General features: G+C 40.6%; 2 protein-coding genes across 2 annotated transcripts; both read right to left on the bottom strand.

The window, feature by feature from the left end:
- Positions 1-3,174: 3,174 nt before the first annotated feature.
- LOC310999905 (terminal nucleotidyltransferase 4A-like) lies at positions 3,175-10,620 on the bottom strand (the record flags this gene model as incomplete). Its single annotated transcript, XM_083990514.1, has 12 exons — positions 3,175-3,600; positions 3,736-3,879; positions 4,016-4,203; positions 4,385-4,488; positions 4,838-4,964; positions 5,278-5,491; positions 6,198-6,326; positions 6,423-6,530; positions 6,665-6,785; positions 7,246-7,292; positions 9,395-9,518; positions 9,875-10,620. The coding sequence occupies 12 exons, from the start codon at positions 10,618-10,620 to the stop codon at positions 3,175-3,177; spliced, it is 2,478 nt and encodes an 825-aa protein (XP_083846640.1).
- Positions 10,621-11,908: 1,288 nt separating this feature from the next.
- Positions 11,909-20,038, bottom strand: ice1 (KIAA0947-like (H. sapiens)). Its single transcript, XM_083990301.1, has 21 exons — positions 19,844-20,038; positions 19,579-19,637; positions 19,064-19,175; positions 18,839-18,915; positions 18,710-18,747; positions 18,475-18,557; positions 18,254-18,330; positions 18,041-18,078; positions 17,857-17,939; positions 17,726-17,762; positions 17,423-17,479; positions 17,206-17,304; positions 16,736-17,094; positions 16,364-16,427; positions 13,983-15,430; positions 13,615-13,774; positions 13,306-13,466; positions 12,935-13,125; positions 12,682-12,782; positions 12,478-12,576; positions 11,909-12,216 (listed from the first exon to the last, which is right to left on the bottom strand). Exons 1-21 carry the CDS (start codon positions 19,931-19,933, stop codon positions 12,035-12,037), a joined length of 3,615 nt encoding a protein of 1,204 aa, XP_083846427.1. The 5' UTR covers positions 19,934-20,038; the 3' UTR covers positions 11,909-12,034.

The raw sequence follows: 20,038 nt of genomic DNA on the forward strand, positions 1-20,038 counted from the left end.
GTATAATTGAAACCTGCTGTCTTTTTGTTTATGTAAAAAAAATTATAGAATCTATCAGCATTTTTGATTACCTCTCATTGATAATGGGTGTTACACATTGTCCGACATAAAAACTGTATTTGTCCCACATTTGTTTTGGGGATAGGGAAGTTGTTGTCATATATGGACTATCCAACATCTAACAGACCTAAAAGCTGTTGTAATCTTAATGATTGACAAGGACTAAACTTCTGAAGATTTAACGCTTAGGAGTCTCAAAGTAAAGACTGTCACATCACTTTATCTTAGTTTCTCCTGATCCAGCCGTTTAATGGCTACTGACATTTTTCACCTAGTATAGTATAAAAGTAGGGTCTCATATTTTTACCTCAAGTGAGAAAAGTTGATGCAGTGCAGTGTGGTACCAACAGTGAATCCACATTATTAGGGTTGTGATATGGTTGTTTCACATCAATCATCACAGCTTCACCAACACCTTGTCATAATCAGGACTGGCCATAATGGATAGTATCCAAAGCTTTATGTGCTACAGCACACTGAAGAAAATTATATTCCCCTTGCAGTTATGTTGACCACATTAGCTGATGCTCTACTGTGTATCCTATTATACATGCATGATTTAGAATATCATAAATCTTGAATGAGTTCAATGGGGACCTAGTAATAATTTATTTCTGAAACTCATCTAGAGATATGGAAAATCTTTTGTTTATTTATGGTACTTTATTTTCTATATTTCCCCAAGCAGAGAATCTAGTGTTAATCGTGCAACTAAAATCTTTCTATAAAGTTTACTACTGTCAAGATCCACCAGTGCCCCCATCAGAAACCATGAGGAATTACAAGTCAACAGATGACCGGGCCTGTGACTATATTGAACATGCTAGTATGATACTATAAAAGTGCTCCAAAAACACTGGAAGCTAACATGCAACACCAGTGGCACCTAGCAGAAAGAGAGAACCAATTGGGAACCATGCAATACATACCATAAAATATATAAAATACATCTAGCACCAAAAATACTTCAGTTAGATGGCAAACCAATTTAATTCCAAGCTGGACAACACAAGAGCAAGCATGACACAAACAAATTTACACAGTCAGCTAGAAATGGAGTTTTAAAATGTTTATTAAAAAAATAGAAAAACTTACATAAAAAACAAGGTAAACATCTATATGTCAGTCATTTACACATTACAACCCATCATCAATTACATAGATATGAGCTGGGGATTTGGGCACTGAAAACAAGGGGACAATGCTAAGAGTATCATGTTAAATCCATCAGTTTGGTACCCGAGGTGTTACAATAGCCAGTCTCTTGAAACGTATGACTTCAGAGTTTGGTTTTGTTATTGGCTCTACCAAAAAGTCTGTAATGGGGTGTATCAAGTATCAACCCAACCCATTCTCAACTCATGATATGGATGGCTGTGTAACATGTATAGCTTTGAAACCTTGTTCCAGTAATAATTACTATAAATATGAAGAGGAAACCAAGGACCTCTTACACAACCGGTATGTAACTATCGCCTTTGAATTAAAAAAAAAAAAAAAAGATGAGTCATGACACTGATGATAACAATTACTGACCGCAATAGGAGTCTGCTCCTGAAGTTTACACCTAGAAGCTGTATGTAAAAATAAAAGTAACCCTGACAGTGGTTGTAGAAACAAAGAAAGCTTCAGCTACATACAAGGAAAAGGGGCAAATTTGGTCATTTACCAAGGCAGTTAACCTGTTGCTTTAACAGAATCAAAGGAGATATAAGGCAGAAAACAAGCACTTTGCTGGTAATAAGTAGCACCAACTGTTATTGAAACCTATTTTTTGAAATGATACAAGTAAACACTGCTAAAGGCGCTTTCCCCCCGTAGTCTGTGATCTATCAATGGGAAATGCACCCAAATAAAAGTCAAACCACTGAGTATGAAAGTAGTATGTATGAAATGAAAACTAATGGTGAAAAAAAACCAAAAAACATTTGGACAGGCAGTTGGCAAAAGTTCAAGTGATCATATGTGATGGTAATTAAAAAAAAAAGAAAATATTGGCATCATGGGATTTTTGGCACATTTATCATGTTGTTATACCATAGCTCCCCCTTGTGCTGGAAAGCTGTTCACACACAAACACATTCCTTCAAGGCCCTTAAATCCTTCTATTGCACAGATCAATGTAGTCTAGAGTCAAAAAAAAGCAAACCAATAGTGGGGAGAACCCCTAAAATAAAAATAAAATGTGAAATAAATTAAATAAAAGCAAGTCATTGCTGCATAGAAATGCAACAAACTTAAAATAAGGTGGCAATGTTTACAGTACAAAAACATAGTGCCATGTGAACAAACAAATCCCTCAGTGACAAAAACAAGAGAACAAAAGATAATGACCAACACACAAAAAAGAAACACTTAGTACATTCAAACAAGTCATCACAGTTTAAGCACTTGAGACAAGGTCCGTTTTGTGCCGTCACACCAAAAACATCAAGTCAGCATTGCGCTGCATAGGTAGGAGGGTAGTGCTTTGCTTCAGTCCAGAGTACAATTTGCAGATGATAGTCAAAGCTGTAAGAGCTCTGCATCAAGAGCGTGCTAATAGAGAGTTGCATTCAGAAGACCAAATGGAAAAAAAAAAAAAGGTCCACAACTTTGAGAGAGACCAGGTTTGACAAACTAGTTCAGTACTATGGCACATGATGTTCTGACATGTTCAAGTCACATGGACACTTGGAAACACTCGACCAAACTCTTCAGCTGACCAGCTGCAGGTCCTGGCTGCAGGGAAAGTGACACTGGTGAGAAGAACTCAAGTCTGGGAATCAGGAATTCCTCATTCAACTCAAAGTCTGTGCTGGTGTACATCAAGTTTAGAGGAAGGGCTCCGACCGTCATCATCAGACCGATGTAACAAACTGACCACAGTCAATCGTTTTCACAGTCATCCTTCACCTGCAAGAGCCTTGTGGCATCACTTGGTGCTTGTACAGTGCTAGCAGAGATCGATCAATTGAATTCCAGTATGATGTTGGTGCGTTTTTGAGAGCCTCCAAGGAAAGATGGGGTATAATGAATAATTCACAGCATCTCAACTCAAAGACTCATCATGGTCTGAGTGAGGCCTTCACCACTAATACTAGTAATGTCAAAAATCCTTATGCCTTGAGTCTTTCATCTACTCTGGTTGAGAGCGGGAAGATTGTCTCTCTTTCTGCGTCGCCAGGTGCTGCGGTTGTACTGCTGCTGGTTCCTGAAACCTGGTGCTGTGTTGTGACCCTGTGGGACAAACTGCCGCTGGGGACTGAAGTTGCCTTGAGAGTGGTTCTGACCTTGGTTGTGCTTGAAGGTAAATTTGTGCGGCTCGAGGGAGCCATGGCGATTGGATCTCATGGCGTACGTGTGGCTCTGCTGTCCTCCTATGTGAGGGTGGTGGAGCCGGTGGAGGGGGCTGGGGAGAGGGCTCGTGGAGTTGGTGTGCTGGGACATCTGTGCCATATGCGACGGGTGACTGTGCACGACACTGATCGAAGGAGGATTCTCATGGTAGAACTGGCAATCAGAGAGTGAGGGCATCGTCAGGTTGTCTGGGAGGGACATCTACACCAGGGGACAAAATGAGAATATGCATAATGTGTGATTTGATTTTTTCGATCATTGAAAGACAAAATCCATGAAATGTCAAGTCTGTAATCTTCATGGTCATATCTGTTCTGACAAAGAAGACAAACCAACCCTGGGTGTGGCGTGAATGAAGCCTGCTGGATGTGCGGCCCTCAGGTCAGCAGCTAACCGGATTACCGGAGGGACTGAGGTTAGGGTTAGGTGCTGAAGATGGATTGTAGCATTACTGCTCTGGGTAATGCTGCTATCAGACTCCTAGAAAAAAAGACAGAGAGATTATTAACCAAGTCAGGCAAGAAAAAGAAAGTTAAGTAACTTAAGTTATGGACATGACCCACCAATTTACTGATTTAGTAAACGTTACAATGGTCAAAACATCTGATGGTCTTACTATGTCACTTCCAGAGGAGGAGGAGGAGAGCGAGCATGCAGACGATGACGATGAATGGTGCTGAGGGCTAGGAAGGAAGACTGGAGAAGGGGACGGGGAGTCGGCACTGAGGGGGGAGGAACTGTCTCTCTGATCCTCCACAGAAACCAGCGTCAGCCTGGTAAAGTCCTGCTCACAGTTCTCTACATCTAAGGCCAAACAGAAGACTACTGGTGAACAACACGTGTGCACTGGTTCAACAGTTTGTCAGAGGAGTATATTCATTACATAATTGACACTTAAGAATATGGAAACATTTCTGGAAGTAACAAAATTCCAGTCTAAATGTTACACAAAGTAAATGGAAATCTAACGTTGCCATAAAGTTACCGTGGTTCTCCTGCTTGGCGTACTGCTTCTCTCCCCACTTCTTGATTGTCCAGTCCCTGTAGGCCAACACTTCTGGGCTGACCTTGATAATGCGCCCTAAAGTACTGCAACACAGAGAAAAGGCACAGTCCATAACGCTGTCAAGATAAATGCACAACAGTACTAAAAAAAAATAACTTGAATTACTCAAATCATAAAATAGTAAGTATTTCTGTGGAATTGTGTCATAATTGCCGTGTGATTTTTTTTTAAAGTAATGGCTAAAATGTGTGTTTGGAGGTCACTGTGACCTTGACCTTCAACCCCCAAAGTCTAATCAATTCATTCACAAGTTAAAGTGAACATTAATGCTGAATGTGAAGGGATTCCGTTGGAGTCTTTAGCAAATTCAAGAGTTTAGGGTTAAAAAACAAGCAGCCAGAAAAACAGAAAAGGTTTCATGAATAGTCCAACCTGTCATACTCTTTGTTGGGGTAAGCACGTGCAAGAGGAGAAACTCCATGACTCAGCACCATGTAGGCAAAGTCAAACACCTGCTTGACCTTCAGGACGCCATAGGAACTCCTGCCCACGTCGTTTCCTTTGAAAATTAATACATTTCAATCAGCAAATGTAATCAGGATTTCATCTGAAAACTCACTCATGAGTAATACGGCAAACAACAAAAAAGCAGTATAGATGAAGAGACTGGAAGGCAAAAGAGAATCAGTTGGCTTGATTTTATATATACACTCAACCCAACATATCTATAGTTATGTTACAATCCATAGAATTGAAAAAATAAAATTCAAAGACTGCTTAACAGGTAGTGTCACTCATTTTAACCAGTGCAGAAGAAGATAGGGCAGCATGTCAAGCGTCACTGAAATGCCTTCTAAAAATCCCAGTCTGACCTGGCTGAATTGGATCCTCTATGCAGAGCATTGATGGCCTGTTTCCGTTCCCCATGGCTTTGAGCATTTCTTCCTTGGACAGGTAGGCCCCTCCAGTCTTCACTCGGATGCCGGTTTTCATGTAGTTGAAATCGCGACCGTACAGTTCAAAGAACTCGATCAACAGGATTCCCAGGTTGATGTTGGCTCGCCGTGTGTCAATGCGAGGATGCAACTGTGATCAGCACAAGTGGGAGAATTTATCATTACATCATAGACAATTCTGTGATGCAAGAAAGAGATACAACTTCTATCATGTAATATTTCATACTTATGTTGTAATATTTGTTTTGGCATTCATATATTTTCAAAATGATACATTTCATCCTGCTAATAAACTCAACCCTTCCTATAACCATTTCAGATTCAAAGGCCTCTGCTGTTTCAGTGTTTCATTTCCTAATGGGGCCTTTATCTAGACACACTTACAGGCATGTCATGTGCAATAACAGACAAGTTTAAAGGGACAATGAGGCAAAGTGGACCAGAAGGGAAGAATCAATTTGAATTTCAAGGCAGTGCCATCACAGCACTTCCAGTAAGTGCCATCCAAAAGTAAAAGTCAGCTTGCCATCATTTCCATTTAAATGTATTTTTAAGTCTACCTGGCGTGGTATGACCAGTCATGTACCAGTGTGCACTCTGTATGACAGATACCAGGAAGTATGTTTTTCCCCTTGTATCTGGGTGCTGGCCTTCATCATATATGTTGCCTATGCCTTTGGCCATTATTGGAGAGCACCTTGTTTTTAGATGGGGGAAACTGATAAAATACAAACTTGTGTGCAGCGTCTTGTCTTCTGGTGCAGATTCAATCGTAAGGTAGTAGAAGGAAAATGTCTCGTGTCACAACTATAGTCACTCATATGTAGTATATGTACCTGCAAGAAGCTGATGGCCATTAGTATAAGGCTATATGAGCTGATGCCTCCAGTAAAGACTTCATTCAGATCCCTCTGGAGCAGGAACTGCTTCAAGACGAAGATCAGAGGTGGCAGAACAGTGTACTTCTACAAAACATACAAGACAAACGTTCAGAAACATATCAAAAAGGGAAAAAAAAGGCAGCCTTTGTGTTGAAAACATTCCATTAAATATAGGGTTACCTTTAGGTAGCTTTTAATGAACTGTGCTGCCTTCACAGCAGTTTCTACATTGAAGCTGATGTCCACTTTCACATCTGTTTCATGGTCAGTAAGCTTGATGATTGGCACCTGGGCACAGGTCAGAAAAGTATTGAGGTGACTTAAAAAAAAAACTTTTGTTACGCCACTGTTGAGAACTTCAGCCGGTTGTGAACATGACATTGTGGGCCAAAGACAAATAAGACACTCATGCTGGGACTTACTGTAGCTTTATCGAGGACCTTGATGGGATACTGGCCAGCCACGTTGTGTTTCTTCAGGGCTTGTTCCAGTTCCTGCAGTGGAGGATGGTCCCACTTTCCGAACACCACCAGGTCAATGTCACTAAGAAGAAAACCACAAAGCACTTTGCATTCAACCAAGTTTATTTCCCTGAGTATTCTGGCTCCACACACTGTGTAGCCAGGTGATACAAAACACACAACACAACATCAGAGCCTGGCTTTATGCTGCTAAACTAATTCAGGATTTTGGAAATGTGCACAACTCTGCTTTGTCCAGCCAGGCTCCATGCCATCGAGCCAAAGATGTGGGCGGAGAGGTTTTGCAAGCACAATGGGACAATCTGACAGATCACGACTTTTAGAAGAACCAGATACATTAAAAGAAATGTTAACTTCAACTACAGTGGATTTACTGTGTACCGTAGTTTTACAGAGTACATTGATAGAAAGAAGTTAAATTAGTTATAGTTAGTCCATCTTAAAAAAAACACATCCAGTTCAGAATTATTGTTGATCATAAGACAAGGTTGTGCAAGACAGTTACAAACACTGACAGTTACCTTGTCGGTAGATAAAGTCCGGTGCTGAAGCTGCCAAATATCTCCACCTGCAGAGAATGAGAAACATTTTAAATGCCTGATTCAGTTAGAGACACCTCATGGTGAACATCATCAGTTTGATTGCTTGTGTGTAAACCTGTTTGATCCTTGTGCATGTGTGTATGCAGGTTGGTTTGGACATGCCACAGGTTAAAAATATAATTTATTTACCCCCGCCCCCCTCCCCCCCCGTGCATATATTCTTTATTCAAGAGCAAGATAGCAGGTGTAACGCCTGGTATGTTTTCTGCTGACAGAAAGATAAGACAAGTCGCCAAAACACACATTAGAATAAACTGTTCGTCATTTCACACTGGGGTTTTTATGAAGCTCTGGCTCACCTCATCCATGAATAGTGTATGTAAAGAGTAGGACAGGCCTTCTTGCCAGCTGCATGCCAATAGCACAAGTATGTGTTGCTAGGCTAACATTTTCATGTCAACCATAAATTGACTGTGTCTCATAGTTTGGACAATGCTGCAAGACTTAAATACAATACATTTTGGTATAAAGTCTTTCAATTTCTATGAAAAGTCTAAAGGCAGTTTAAAATATGACCCATTGGGTTCTGCAGAACTGGACGCTACGATACTGAAGATTATTGCTATGTGATATGTTCATTTTCCTGTTGAACAGCCTCAGACCAAAGCCCACTACACAAATTAAACATTTTTATTTCAACAGCTTGGTAGACTGACACAAAATGGTCTTTAGAGGAATAGAAAAAGAAATCCAGTTCCCCATGAGGCCCAGTGGGACTTCTGTGAGCCAGGATTAGTTTACAATGTTTACAATAGTAACACATAAAAAACTCTATTTGTCATAAAGTAAACTAACATTTTATTGGCAAAATAAAATGGAAAATACTTCACTGTGTTACTTTAGGAATCCAAGTTTCATGAATGATGATTATATGTAAACAAATGTGTTTGGATGTGAAATGAAAACTAGGCTGTTGACTGCCCACAACAACATGGCCGAATGAGATACGTAAAGCGCAGTAAACCTCCGGACGCAGTGGCTGCTGGGATGGCTATAAGACAGTAGCATTGATTTATACAGTATATAATAAGTCTGCAAAGTAATTCAGAAAAGTACTAAGCTAGAGTCAGTACAAGACATTAAATAACTGAATTAAGAGCCATGGTCATACAATGATAAAAACTGAGAATAAAAAAAAATCCTATATAAGAAATGTAATTTGAAAGTGAAAATATATAGAGTCCTGGATGGGGACCAAGTCTGCTCACTTGTGTATCGTCTTTCTACAATCCAGTTCATTAGGGGTTAACCCCCCCACCCCCCACCTTTCTCTTTAAAGCTGGTGCCTCTGCATACCTATTGTAAAAGCACTGTTTGTCTGCAATGGACTTATACACCATGTTCTTTTGACAGTTAAGGCACTGATTTATCAAATGCACCTGTAAAGTCCAATACAACAGCCCTGCAATAAGTCTTATTCTTTCTAAAAGTAACACATGGTTTAAATACACTGTATGGTTTAGACAGATTGTCAGAGAGGAGGGAATTCATTAATAATCTTTCCAGGTCAGGTAGGTAAAATGGGAGAAAACGCCATATTAAACACATCATACATCAACATAAAGCAGTCCTTTGCAACACTCATCGGTTACCTACTGTGTCGGATGGTTGAATCTTTACCTCACACGCAATATTATTAGCTTCATGAAGATAAACTAACAGGAAACTTAAGCATGCCCAGTGTCAAATGCGTCAGTAATTGCTTGATAACGTACCCGTTCAAAAAATATCTGAAACATCTAGTTGTCTGTTGCTTAGAGATAGAGACATTTGAACTTGTGAGGTTAAGGGCCATGGTAGACAAACATTAACATCCAACTTGGCAAATGGTATGGATTTGACGCAGGAATGTTTAACGTCTGTAAAATGGCAGTGAAGAGGGCAAAGGATAGAGAACAGCATGACTTTGTCTCAATTAAAAAAAAAAATCAAATAAAAGAAAATCTAAATGGAGGTCACCGTCTTCATAAAACTACGTATGTGGGCCAGAGTGGAGTACAGCTCCTTTCTACGGCCTGAGTTACCTTTCGGAGTATCTGCACTGCCACATGAGCATCCTACTACTCACCCGTGCTGTGGGCCACAAGTCCTTGATGACACTCTCTATTCTCTTCACCACATCTCTTCTCATCGCCTCCTCCTCCGGACGTGGTGACATGAAGTTGAAGAAGTCCATGATCTCTTCATGCAGACTGCACATTAAAACATGGGAAAACGAGACATGTTGGGATCATGGATTTATCCACAAGAGGGAAGACAAGGTGAGCACTGTACTTGATAATTCATGTGGAAAATTAGAAATTGTTACAGGGTATGGAGCTGCTAGGGCCTAATGAAGTCCACAGTATACAAAGCTATATGAAAAGCCATATTCAAATGCATCAAATGCATTAGTTAACATCTGCTTTTTTTTCTAAGATACTTAGATTAGATGTGCAGAAACCACAAACCAGGTTAAATTCTGTCAAGACCCCCATGGGGGCTACACAGACCTCACTTTGAGAAACCCTTTCATGACTAGAAATTAAATCTTTCCACATGTCCTTACCCATTAATGCCCGGGCTGTACCGCCTGGTTTTCCACAGGCTGCAAGGAGAGTCTACATAATGTCCATTGCAGCCGTAGGACAGGAGCGGGTTGATGCCGTGGAAAGTGTTGGCCCTGTTCAGATGCCTCCTGCGGCCGGATGAGTGCGACTGATAGTGGTGGTGGTGCTTGTTCCCAAGCTGATTTTTCATCCCCGTGGGGGTGTGGCCGTTAGGTTGTTGCATGCTGCGACAGTGTTGCTGAACAGTGTGGAAAGGCGGAGGGGGGTATTGCTGTCTGAGGTTGTTCTCGTTCAACTCGTGCTCGCTGTAGTGTAAAAACCGGTGGGCCTCCTCTGACACGTTCAGATTGTCGATCTGCAGAGAGGAGCCGGAGGGCGAGCAGCTTTCGGCCTCCGAGTCCAGCGAGGAGGAGGACGGCGACAATGAGCCCTTCCTCCGGACACTTCCCCTGTCTCCGCCGCCGTCTCGCTTCGGCAGTTTCCCAAACACAATCCCCGGCGGCGGCGGCGTCGGTGTCGGTGTCGGCATTGACGGCGGCGGCGGTGCTCCTACTACGTTTTTGCAATACTCGCCATTGGAGTCCGTGGCATTTGAATTTTGCGCTGCAAAGTTGCGTTGGTGGTGAAGGTGGTTGTCGATGCCGGAGTTAGCTCCAAATCCCTGAGAGGTTTCCCAAATGTGCATCCACAGGGAATTGGCAGGTCCCTTCTGCTCCGGCTGGATCCAAGCGGTCCTGGGATCCATTGAACTCGAGTTCACCGAAAACCTCTTCGCAGTAAAAAATGGCGAGCAATTTTGGCAAATAAAACGCAGTGCACCGAAGGGAGCAAATGAATCCTACCGTTGCTGATTTACTTGTTATCCTCGAAATGCTTCATGTCCGGAAACTGGTTTAGGTTTTTCAGGCGGCTTGTCCAACTCCACTCCCCATGTAAGTCAGCCAATATGGCGCACCCAGCAGCACGGATCAGCATCTACGCATGTCTGAGGGATTTAAATCTTTGAACACACCCCTCAGCGCCGAGAGATGCGTCAAGTCCGATCAAGTCACACACACAGGCCGGAAAAACCGGAAGTTAAAATGTTTCTGTTTTAATTACTATCTCAAAGACAAAATACCAAAGAATTGTGTATTAAATATGTATGTATGTACTGTATAATAATGCAAATTTCCCCCAGTGCGTCTCAACACTTCAAGTTCAATCGGAGAGTCGCTTCAAATTTGATGTTTCAAACGTTATTTGGGCTTTTATTTTGAAGGCAAACCCTTAGAAATGATGGTTTGACCCCTTGACAGAGATCTGACAGTTGTAGTAATTTGGCTGCATCATTAGCTGCTGCCGGCCTTAGCGCATTTTATGACTGATGATGCTATGGTAAATTACTGAGAAAAATATTTTATCGTACAGCCAAAGATATGAAGAACATTGATTTTTCCCAGCAGTTGACAGGCAAGCTGATAGCAAACTGTAAGATTCTTATTAGGTCAGTATTTAACAATTAAAGGAGAATTAGGCGAAGACAAACTACAACAGTTGGTTAGGTTCAATATGTGAAATTTTTAATTTGAACAAAATTAAATATACTCTTAAACTCTGAACTGTACAAAACTTTTACTGTAGCAATCTTTTTTTTTCCACCCATACAAAATGAAACACCTCAATATTTACAAGTCTTTGAGTGAGGAGACATTTACAGTAGCACCCAGTTACACTAGAATACAAATGTACAAATTTTTACAACATTTTAGAGCATCACCTGAGTATAGCAGATATATTGAAAGACATACCACTACATTTGTGACAGGGTGTGGACGGCTAAAAAAAACTTTAGAAAACCAAATCTGAGATGTATTTTACATTAAAATTGAACAAACATTTGCTACAAATTTGGAGAACAGATGCTTTTACCTAACATGTTCATTATATAGTATACATGCACTTAAAAAAATGAAAAAGCAAATGTTTAAGAAGTCTGAAACTGACTATTTACCACCAGACACCTTGTCAAAACCATTTGTGATTGTTCATGTGTAAACAGCTCTATTGTGGATGGCCAGTCAGCAAGTTAAAATGAATATTGAGGTGCATGTTGGGATCTTCGTTCTCCCTGTCTATAATACAGGTAAAGCTATGCATGTCCATGTGGATTTTCTCCCTCAGTTTTGGACCTGTCTGCAGATAGAAGACAACTGGTTCATGCAGCTATTAACACCAGGAGGGACTCTCTGAGACGTTTCTTCTCGCCATGCTGCAAGGGCCTCCAGGGCTTGTTTGGGGTTGCAGGGAGACAATTCGTAGGTGCAGTAGGCAGCTGCTAACTGGACCTGCCAGGGCACACCTGGTGAGAAAAGATGATAAGGTTGGAGTGCAATTAAAAAAAAAAGTTTGACACAATTCTAAGAAATAAAAACCAATAAGCAAGTCTACTTTAACATTGCAGAGTGACTGCTTAAATGTACAGTATTTGTTAGGCAACATAAAGGAGATAAAGATCTCACTAGTTCCTGAAATCACAGCACTGTAAGCACACAATTTAAGTGTATTATTTATAGGCAAACTGAACCATTATGTACTCTCCAAGATTTCTCATACTTCATACCTTCAGTCTTTGCATGCCGAACAAATGTGTTGATGACATTGGCGACAGCTGCCACAGTGGAGACACACCTCTCCTTCATACCCAGATGACCGAGGTATCCTGTTTAACACAAACATATAATGAAATTCCCCACTGTTCAGTGATTATTGAGTCGCACGTCACTTCAGATTATAGTACATAACCATGTAAATTCACAAAACTGACCTATGAGTTGGAGTACAGTGGCAACAGTGGTATCAGAAATGGGTGTTTGTTGATCTCTGGGCTGTGTCACCCATGTGTTCATTATTGGCCACAACTCTTTGCTGTCAGAAAAAAATTAACAGATTAGCATATGACTTGCTTAAAAATTGATAATTTCTACAACTCAATTAGGTATTGTTTCGTTTTATTTGGCAGACAAAGTTGATTTAAGTTACATATGTATGTATGTTCAAACTTGAAAGCATTAACTTACCTCAACAAATGTTCATAAGTCCACTTCCATTTCTTTCTTGTACAAAGGAGGTGCAGAGTGAAGACATATTCCCAAGATTCAGGCCCCAGGTCATACCCGTACCGACTACTTTCTTTGAAAGACATATTTGACGCTGACCGAAGACCAGACAGTGCTCTGGAGATCAGCTGGTCGATGTCACAGGTAGGAGTCTGCAGGGAGATTTGATGTGATAAAGACAATGAACTAACTCAAAAAGTATAGTTATACGCAGAAATGAGCCAATGTTCAGCAAATACTCCCTAAATTTGTAATAAACTCAAATTCCAGGGACATTAATAAAACAGAGTTAAAAACAATGTGATAAGTATAGAACTTGATCTATAAAATACCTTTTCCCAACCAAGGAATGGTGACAGGCAGCTGAGAATCTCCTCCTGTCCTATCAGTTTGGTGACAGTATGTATAGCCTGACACAGCAGACCACCGTGTGAGAGAACACTGGGCCATGTTGTCACAATAAACAACATCATCTTTGCAGAATCTGGGAAATCTGCAGTGATGAAGACAGAATTAAAAAAAAATCTGTCAGTAAAACCCATTATTTTCTACTTTGAGGGGGAAACATTTTGGAAACGTTTGTGTGTGTGACAATTTGTGTAAAGGCGTTTCATTAGCGCAGTATGAAACCAAATGCTCACCTTCTGCGAGAATGCTGTATGCGAATATGTGAGCCTTCTCCCAGTGGCCCCTCTGTCTACAGATGCCCGTGTAGACTCTACAGAGGGCCTGCATGTAGTTTCCACTGAGCTCTCTTCCAGTTTTCATTTTGCTCTGGATGGCCGAAATCATATCATCTGCCTGGAGTTGAAAAGAGGAGAAAAAATGAGAACTTAATGCTTTGCGAAAACTTTTGAAAAGAACACAATCTCACTTTTAAACACTAATAGCAGACCTTAGCACTAAAGTTAATTGTAGCATCTATTTAACACAAAGTTCATCATAATCAATAACAATGGATTACATAAAAATAGTTAAACACAAAAGTACAATAAACCAGCGCACTAACCAAGTTGCTCTGGCAAATCTCAGAGATGACTTCCTTCTCCTCATCTCTAAGGATAGGCTTTTTGGGGAGGGTGCCAACCCTCAGGTGGCTTTGGATCACAGGTAATAGATCAAAACACTGGTTTTCAATTTTATTCAAAGCGCTGACAACAAGATTCTGCTCTGCGGGTTCACCACACATCATGGGTTGTGATGGACTTTTGAGCTGTCCGGGCCTCAGAGTTTGGAGTGAGATGGCGTCCTGCTTGTCTCCAGTGTTTGACGAGCAGGAAGGCACGCTACTGACTGTAGGAGAGCAACTATTGAGCCTGGGACATTTGTTATTCTTAAGTTGAGGCAAACCATTGGCCTGTCTTTTCACTCCTCTCGTCTCTGTCTTGGTGAAGGCCGTTGAAATCGAGTTAATAGTTTTAAAGCCAGACATCTGACTGTCGGTTGTGGGTGAAGCTCCGTTGTCTGAGGAGCAAATATTGAGGCTCACGTTCCCTCTGAGGATGCTCAGAGTTCTGGCGCGGGCAGAGAGCTCTGGATACATGGTGTCAAGGATCCTCATAGAGTTCTCCTGAGAAGGACTGGAGGAAGAGGAAGGGGAGGAATTCTTTGCTGTTTGGGGCAGACGCCCTGGTACCGGCACGGCGTGTTTCGGAGTAGCAGAGCCAAACTGAAGTGGGGACGAGGGGACTCCGTTTGGAGGGAGTGGGCTGTTTAGGGACGAAGAATTAATACGCTGACTGTTGGGTGTTGTGTGGGTCATGACAGGAGTGGTAGGAGAAGCCAATCTATCCATGGGTGAGGGAAAAGATAGTTTTCCAATAGCCTGTCTTGGATTAATAGATTTACATGCTTTTGGTGGTGTGTTCAGAGGGGTGAGGACCGGAGGAAGTGGCGGGCCCATTTCAGAGCGAACTTGACCTATGTACTCTGGTGGTTTATCTGAAGCTGCTGCTGGACTAGCTTCATCGTGTCTGAACAGATGTGAGCTTTGACTTTCAAGCACTCCTGCACATGCCTCCAGACATTTATTTTGCCCATCCTTTGCTGCAGCAGACTGAATTAATGAGGTAGTACAACTCGTGTCCTGAGGGCGGCCTTTGACGACAGGCTTTTCAATTATTCCATTTTCTTCTAAATTGGGTACAGGCTGCAGGGTTTTTGTGTCTGTTGAAATGTGTTCATCGCCAACATTCAATTTTCCTGGGCTTGAGCGAGTTTCTAATATCGGAAGGCTTACAGTGGGTAACAGACATGTAGGACTCAGCTGCCTGCACAGGGAGTGTGCATTTCCTTTTAAAGATTCACAATTCACAGTCTCATGGGAGTCAGAGAGGGAAGCCTCTCCATTGGCCACTGTTTCATGATTCGATGTCCCTGCGTCCACTTTCTTTTTTGGAGTTTCTTCAATGTTTACTTGAGCAGATTCCTGGACAAGTTGGCCCTTTTCTGCATCTTCTGTATTTGACGGTGGAAATATTTGAGGTGATGGAGGTCTAGTGCCACCATGCAACTCCTGAGAAGAATCTGTTTTATCAACTTTTGCACTTCTTTCTTCTTCATGACTATGTTCTACCTCAGGAACATTTATGGATGCATCATTTTCAAGCCTCTCTCCGACATTTTTATTTGAACAAAGATTATCTTCCACCACAGCTGTGTCCTGGCCAAGAGAACATTTTATCTCCTGCAGCTTTATGACAGTGACATCTTCACCACCCTGTCTCAAACTACAAGGGTCCTGGGGGCTTTTTTCAACTTCTGGGCCATTTTCTGCCTTTGAAACCTCCATGTCTTTCACAGAGTCTGTGTTTGTTGAGGACAAATCTTCTGTGTTTTCATTGACTACAGTGTCAGTGTCAATTCCTCTAGGTGACTCTCCACCATCAGAAAAGACTGTTTCGGCATGTGGACCATCACAAGGGTCTGTGTCTACATCCATCTTTGTAACAGTCTCTGACTGATTTTCCTTTGCCTTTTCCAAAACATTTACAGTTTCAGGGATGCTGCTGACAAAGCTGCTGCTGGGATTTATGCTGCAGGATGGTTCTTGACTTTCATTAGTTAATGAGACAGCCTCCACCAGGATTGTACTGTCGGATCTGGGGGAAGAGGGTGGTGACATTGCTGATGCTAAATGCTCCTTTCCAGTGTCCTGCTCAGTTTGCATATCTTTTTGAAGATACTTTTCTTTGCCATCTGTGCCACTTTTGTCCTTCATCTCACTTATGTCACTCAAGTCATTTTCAGAAATGTGTTCCACTTCATGTGATGTGACAGCTGGCAAATCCACACTCTCCTCTGTTGGTAGTGCAGAGTTGCTCAGATAGGGGCTTGACACTGATGTTGAGTTGAGTAAGGACATGTCTTTTTGAAGACAAACAGAATCACCAGGGAGTTTGGGATGGTCCTCCTTTTTTGCATCATCTGTTTCCATAGCGCCCATCTCTGTATCCTGAAAGAAACAAGAAAGAATGTTGTAAATTTATATTAATTCATGACCATCATATCATGTGAATGACAACGCGAACCAGACCTGTGCTTTACTCAAATCGCAACAAAAAGGCAAATCTGTAATTTGTTACCATATGTGCTTACAGGAGTATTCACAAATTAAATTAAATAGTTGATTATATAGATATGAGAAATTCTCAATTGATCGCAATTCTAACTCAAGTTGCACACAGTCCAGCCAGCCAACAAAAATTGTGACTAGCGCACAAAAACAAACATTCACATGATTAAAAATAAACAAATTCTCACCGAGTTGGGGAATGGTGATATGCAGGGAGGCATTGGTTTAAACATTTCCATGACCTCCTTAACAGACACTCTGGAGCTGCCCAAGTCAACAGATGATTCCTTGGTTTTGCGTTCCTTGGACAATTTCTTGCTCTTTTTGGGAGTGACTGTTTGCCTCTTGCCACTCAAACACTCGACAGGTGCTTGGGGCTTGACGGGTATCTCTGCATGAGGAAAAGGTTTTAAGTGTGTATAAGGTGTGTTGGGGCAACTGTGAGAATTACTGCTGCCTTGAGAAGCACACTGGGACAGGTGTCTCAGTGGAGAGTGCAGTCTGTTTGATGGGGAGGAGGGCAGACCTTGCTTGGATTTGGCAGGCACTGAAATTACAGGAAATACCATTACATTTCATGGGTAAAATGAAAGACAAACAAAATTTAAAAATAAGAAGTCACTACTGTGTTTTAAAATCTGCAGCAGGGCCAACTCACTCGATGCTGCATGACCAGTGAAGTGCAACAAGTTTGCTGGGTGCTGAAGCTGGGGTTCCACACACTCCCACAAATTTTCCAACAGTACCCGGATTTTTTCTGGCAGACGAACATGAACATTCATAGTAAATGCAAAAGTAAAAAATTGTTTTTAAGGTTAATTGACATGATGTGTTTGTAAAGTGCATGTAATAAGTAGGCGAAGCAGACAACCTACCTTTGTCAACTTTCGGCTCCTCGGGTGTAGTTGCTTGAGTTGATATGCTCCTATATTCTGTTGAGAAACAAATCAGATATCCATTTTATAATAATAATCTATATAATCTATGTTTTAAAATTTAATTTGATGCCATAAAAAAGACACAACAGTTATTGAATAAAACAACAACAACAAAAAAACATATCAAAGATCAAATTACATTTAGCTAACTAGGTAAACCATTTTTTCCTTTACATTGTGGGTTTTAACACCGAGGTCATAACATGTCATATGTTTGATCAGTTGGAAAATTGTTGGTACCTTTATTCCTTTCTCTCTCAAATCTCATCAGTCTCAGCTGCAAATGAAATGAAATACACGAAGAAAGGTTAGTTCAACAGTGTTAAATAATATCATCACAAATTTGTAATCCATAAAGGTCATTACTGCACCTGGAGATCATCAATATTTCTCTGTAGTAGAATTTTCTCTTTGGTCAGTTTGGATATTTGATGATTCTGTTTGCAAACCGAGTCTGAAATCAGGACAAAAACATGAATATATACAGTTAGGGCAACAATTATCCACTGTGTTCATATTCTGTAAAAAAAAAAAAAAAAAAAAGTTTATACCAACCTTCAAGAAGTCTGACTTTATTTTCAAGGTCGTCCTTTCTATTGATGGTAAAATCCAAATGGAGATATTTAGTACAGTAGATAGTATAATTTGTTACAAAAAATAACAAACCATTAATACATCAAAAATAAATAACACTTAATATAAAAAAGGCACAGACACCACACTGGACATGTCAATAGTTAATCCACAACTTAGATGTAAGAAACTTACATGCTTGTGGTCTTGGCATTCTCTTCTACTAGTTTTTCAAATTGATCTGCTTGTGCCTGAGCTTTGCTCAGAGATGTCTGAAGAGAAAAAAACACAAAATCACAAAAATTATCAAGTTTTCTGAGCTATATTTTGGCAGTAGTTGATAAAGCCGCTGACTGTCCGATATCCTGAGTCAGAGATTACAACACATTCATTCACTCATGCCCATCAATGCCTACCTGTGTTTTCAGCAAATCATTTTGTACTTCAGCCTTTTCCCTCTTCAGCTTTGCATTCTCAAGTGTCTGTGTTTCCGTCAGTTCTACAAGTTTGAAAAACAGTCAGATGTATATTCATGCAAGCATTTTATATTAAGTTAGTTGTAGTTACAGTAAACATGATCACACAAATAATTATTGCAAACTTTGTTAATTCTTTGCTTGGTCAAGATTACAGAGTGTGACTGCATCTTACCTGTCAGATCTTTTAGCTGCTCTTCAAGTTTATTATTCCTAAAAGACACAAAACACAATATCATTTTATCCATACAGACACTACATACAGTGATCAGCACTGTTATAAATGACTGGCATCATCACTTACTCTGCTACTGTCTTGCTGTTTTCCTGCTTCAGTTCTTCCATCTCTCTAGACAACTCTTCATAACCTTTAAGTGCACACTATAAAAAATACAACATGAATATCAGCATGACAGGTGAACTACTGAACTTTTTCAGAGATGTGTTGAAGCACTACCATTACTGACATATGTTATTACCACAAGATGGTATCACTTAAATTCAACTTTACAAAGAAAGGACATGGTACCTTCTTTTCTTCCAGTTCTGCTTGCATAGATTCATAATCTATGGTCTTTCTTTCCAGTGCAACCAATTTGATCTGCAGCTCCTCCAGCTGTTGTTGAAGCCTGATAGTGTCACTGTAGAAAACACGTTGAGATCATAAATGCCTCTATCAAAGTGCATGCAACATTAAAGATTATATGGCTGTGTCCAGCTTCATAAGGCAACAATGTCTTGGCTGAAATATGGAAACACTGTTGACTATAATGACCATAAGTTTTAAATATCTAATAGCCTTTAGTACCGATTTAAAGTTTACAGTGTTCAATTTAATAAAGCTACGTTTACCCCGTTGAGTTATTTAGCTAAATTGGGCTCCGTAGAAAATTAGAAATACCAATGTGAAACAAAGTTGCTGACTGACTGGCGATGTTTTAGTTTTAGATTTAGATTACTAGATAAAACAGAGCCACAATAAGATAAGATAAAGTATTTTTCCCCCTTGTAACCATAGCAACGACACCATTCGTTCATACTCACTCTGAAACCGTTATCTTCTGTTTCAGTGCCAAAAATGACGAAACGTACTCGGTCAGGCTCTGTAGGAGGAGATGGTACGGAACAAAACAAAAACAAATAGGAAAGAAAAAAAAAATCACATTTACCACCACGTTTACTTTATCTAATAATATTAAAACATAGTAATTGTGTGAAAACCTGTCTGAAACTGATTATATTCCACTTGATGAGACAAAACAAACCGCTTTTTAACAGCCCTTTCTGACATAAAAAAAGATGATCTGACCTGATGCAAAACAGAACAGTTCTGACAGTTTCCAGCCGTTGCGTCCGCGGCGATGGCCACTGTTTTGGATTGACTGTCCCCTGGCATCATGGTAACACCAATTTCACTGTAAACTTCACACTCGTTCACTTTTTCTCATTCAATTTGACGACTACCGTCTCCGTGAGACAAATTTTTTACACCGGTTCAAAACAA

The sequence above is a fragment of the Trachurus trachurus genome, assembly GCF_905171665.1.
Source record: "Trachurus trachurus genome assembly, chromosome: 16".
In the NCBI taxonomy this organism is placed as follows: domain Eukaryota; kingdom Metazoa; phylum Chordata; class Actinopteri; order Carangiformes; family Carangidae; genus Trachurus; species Trachurus trachurus.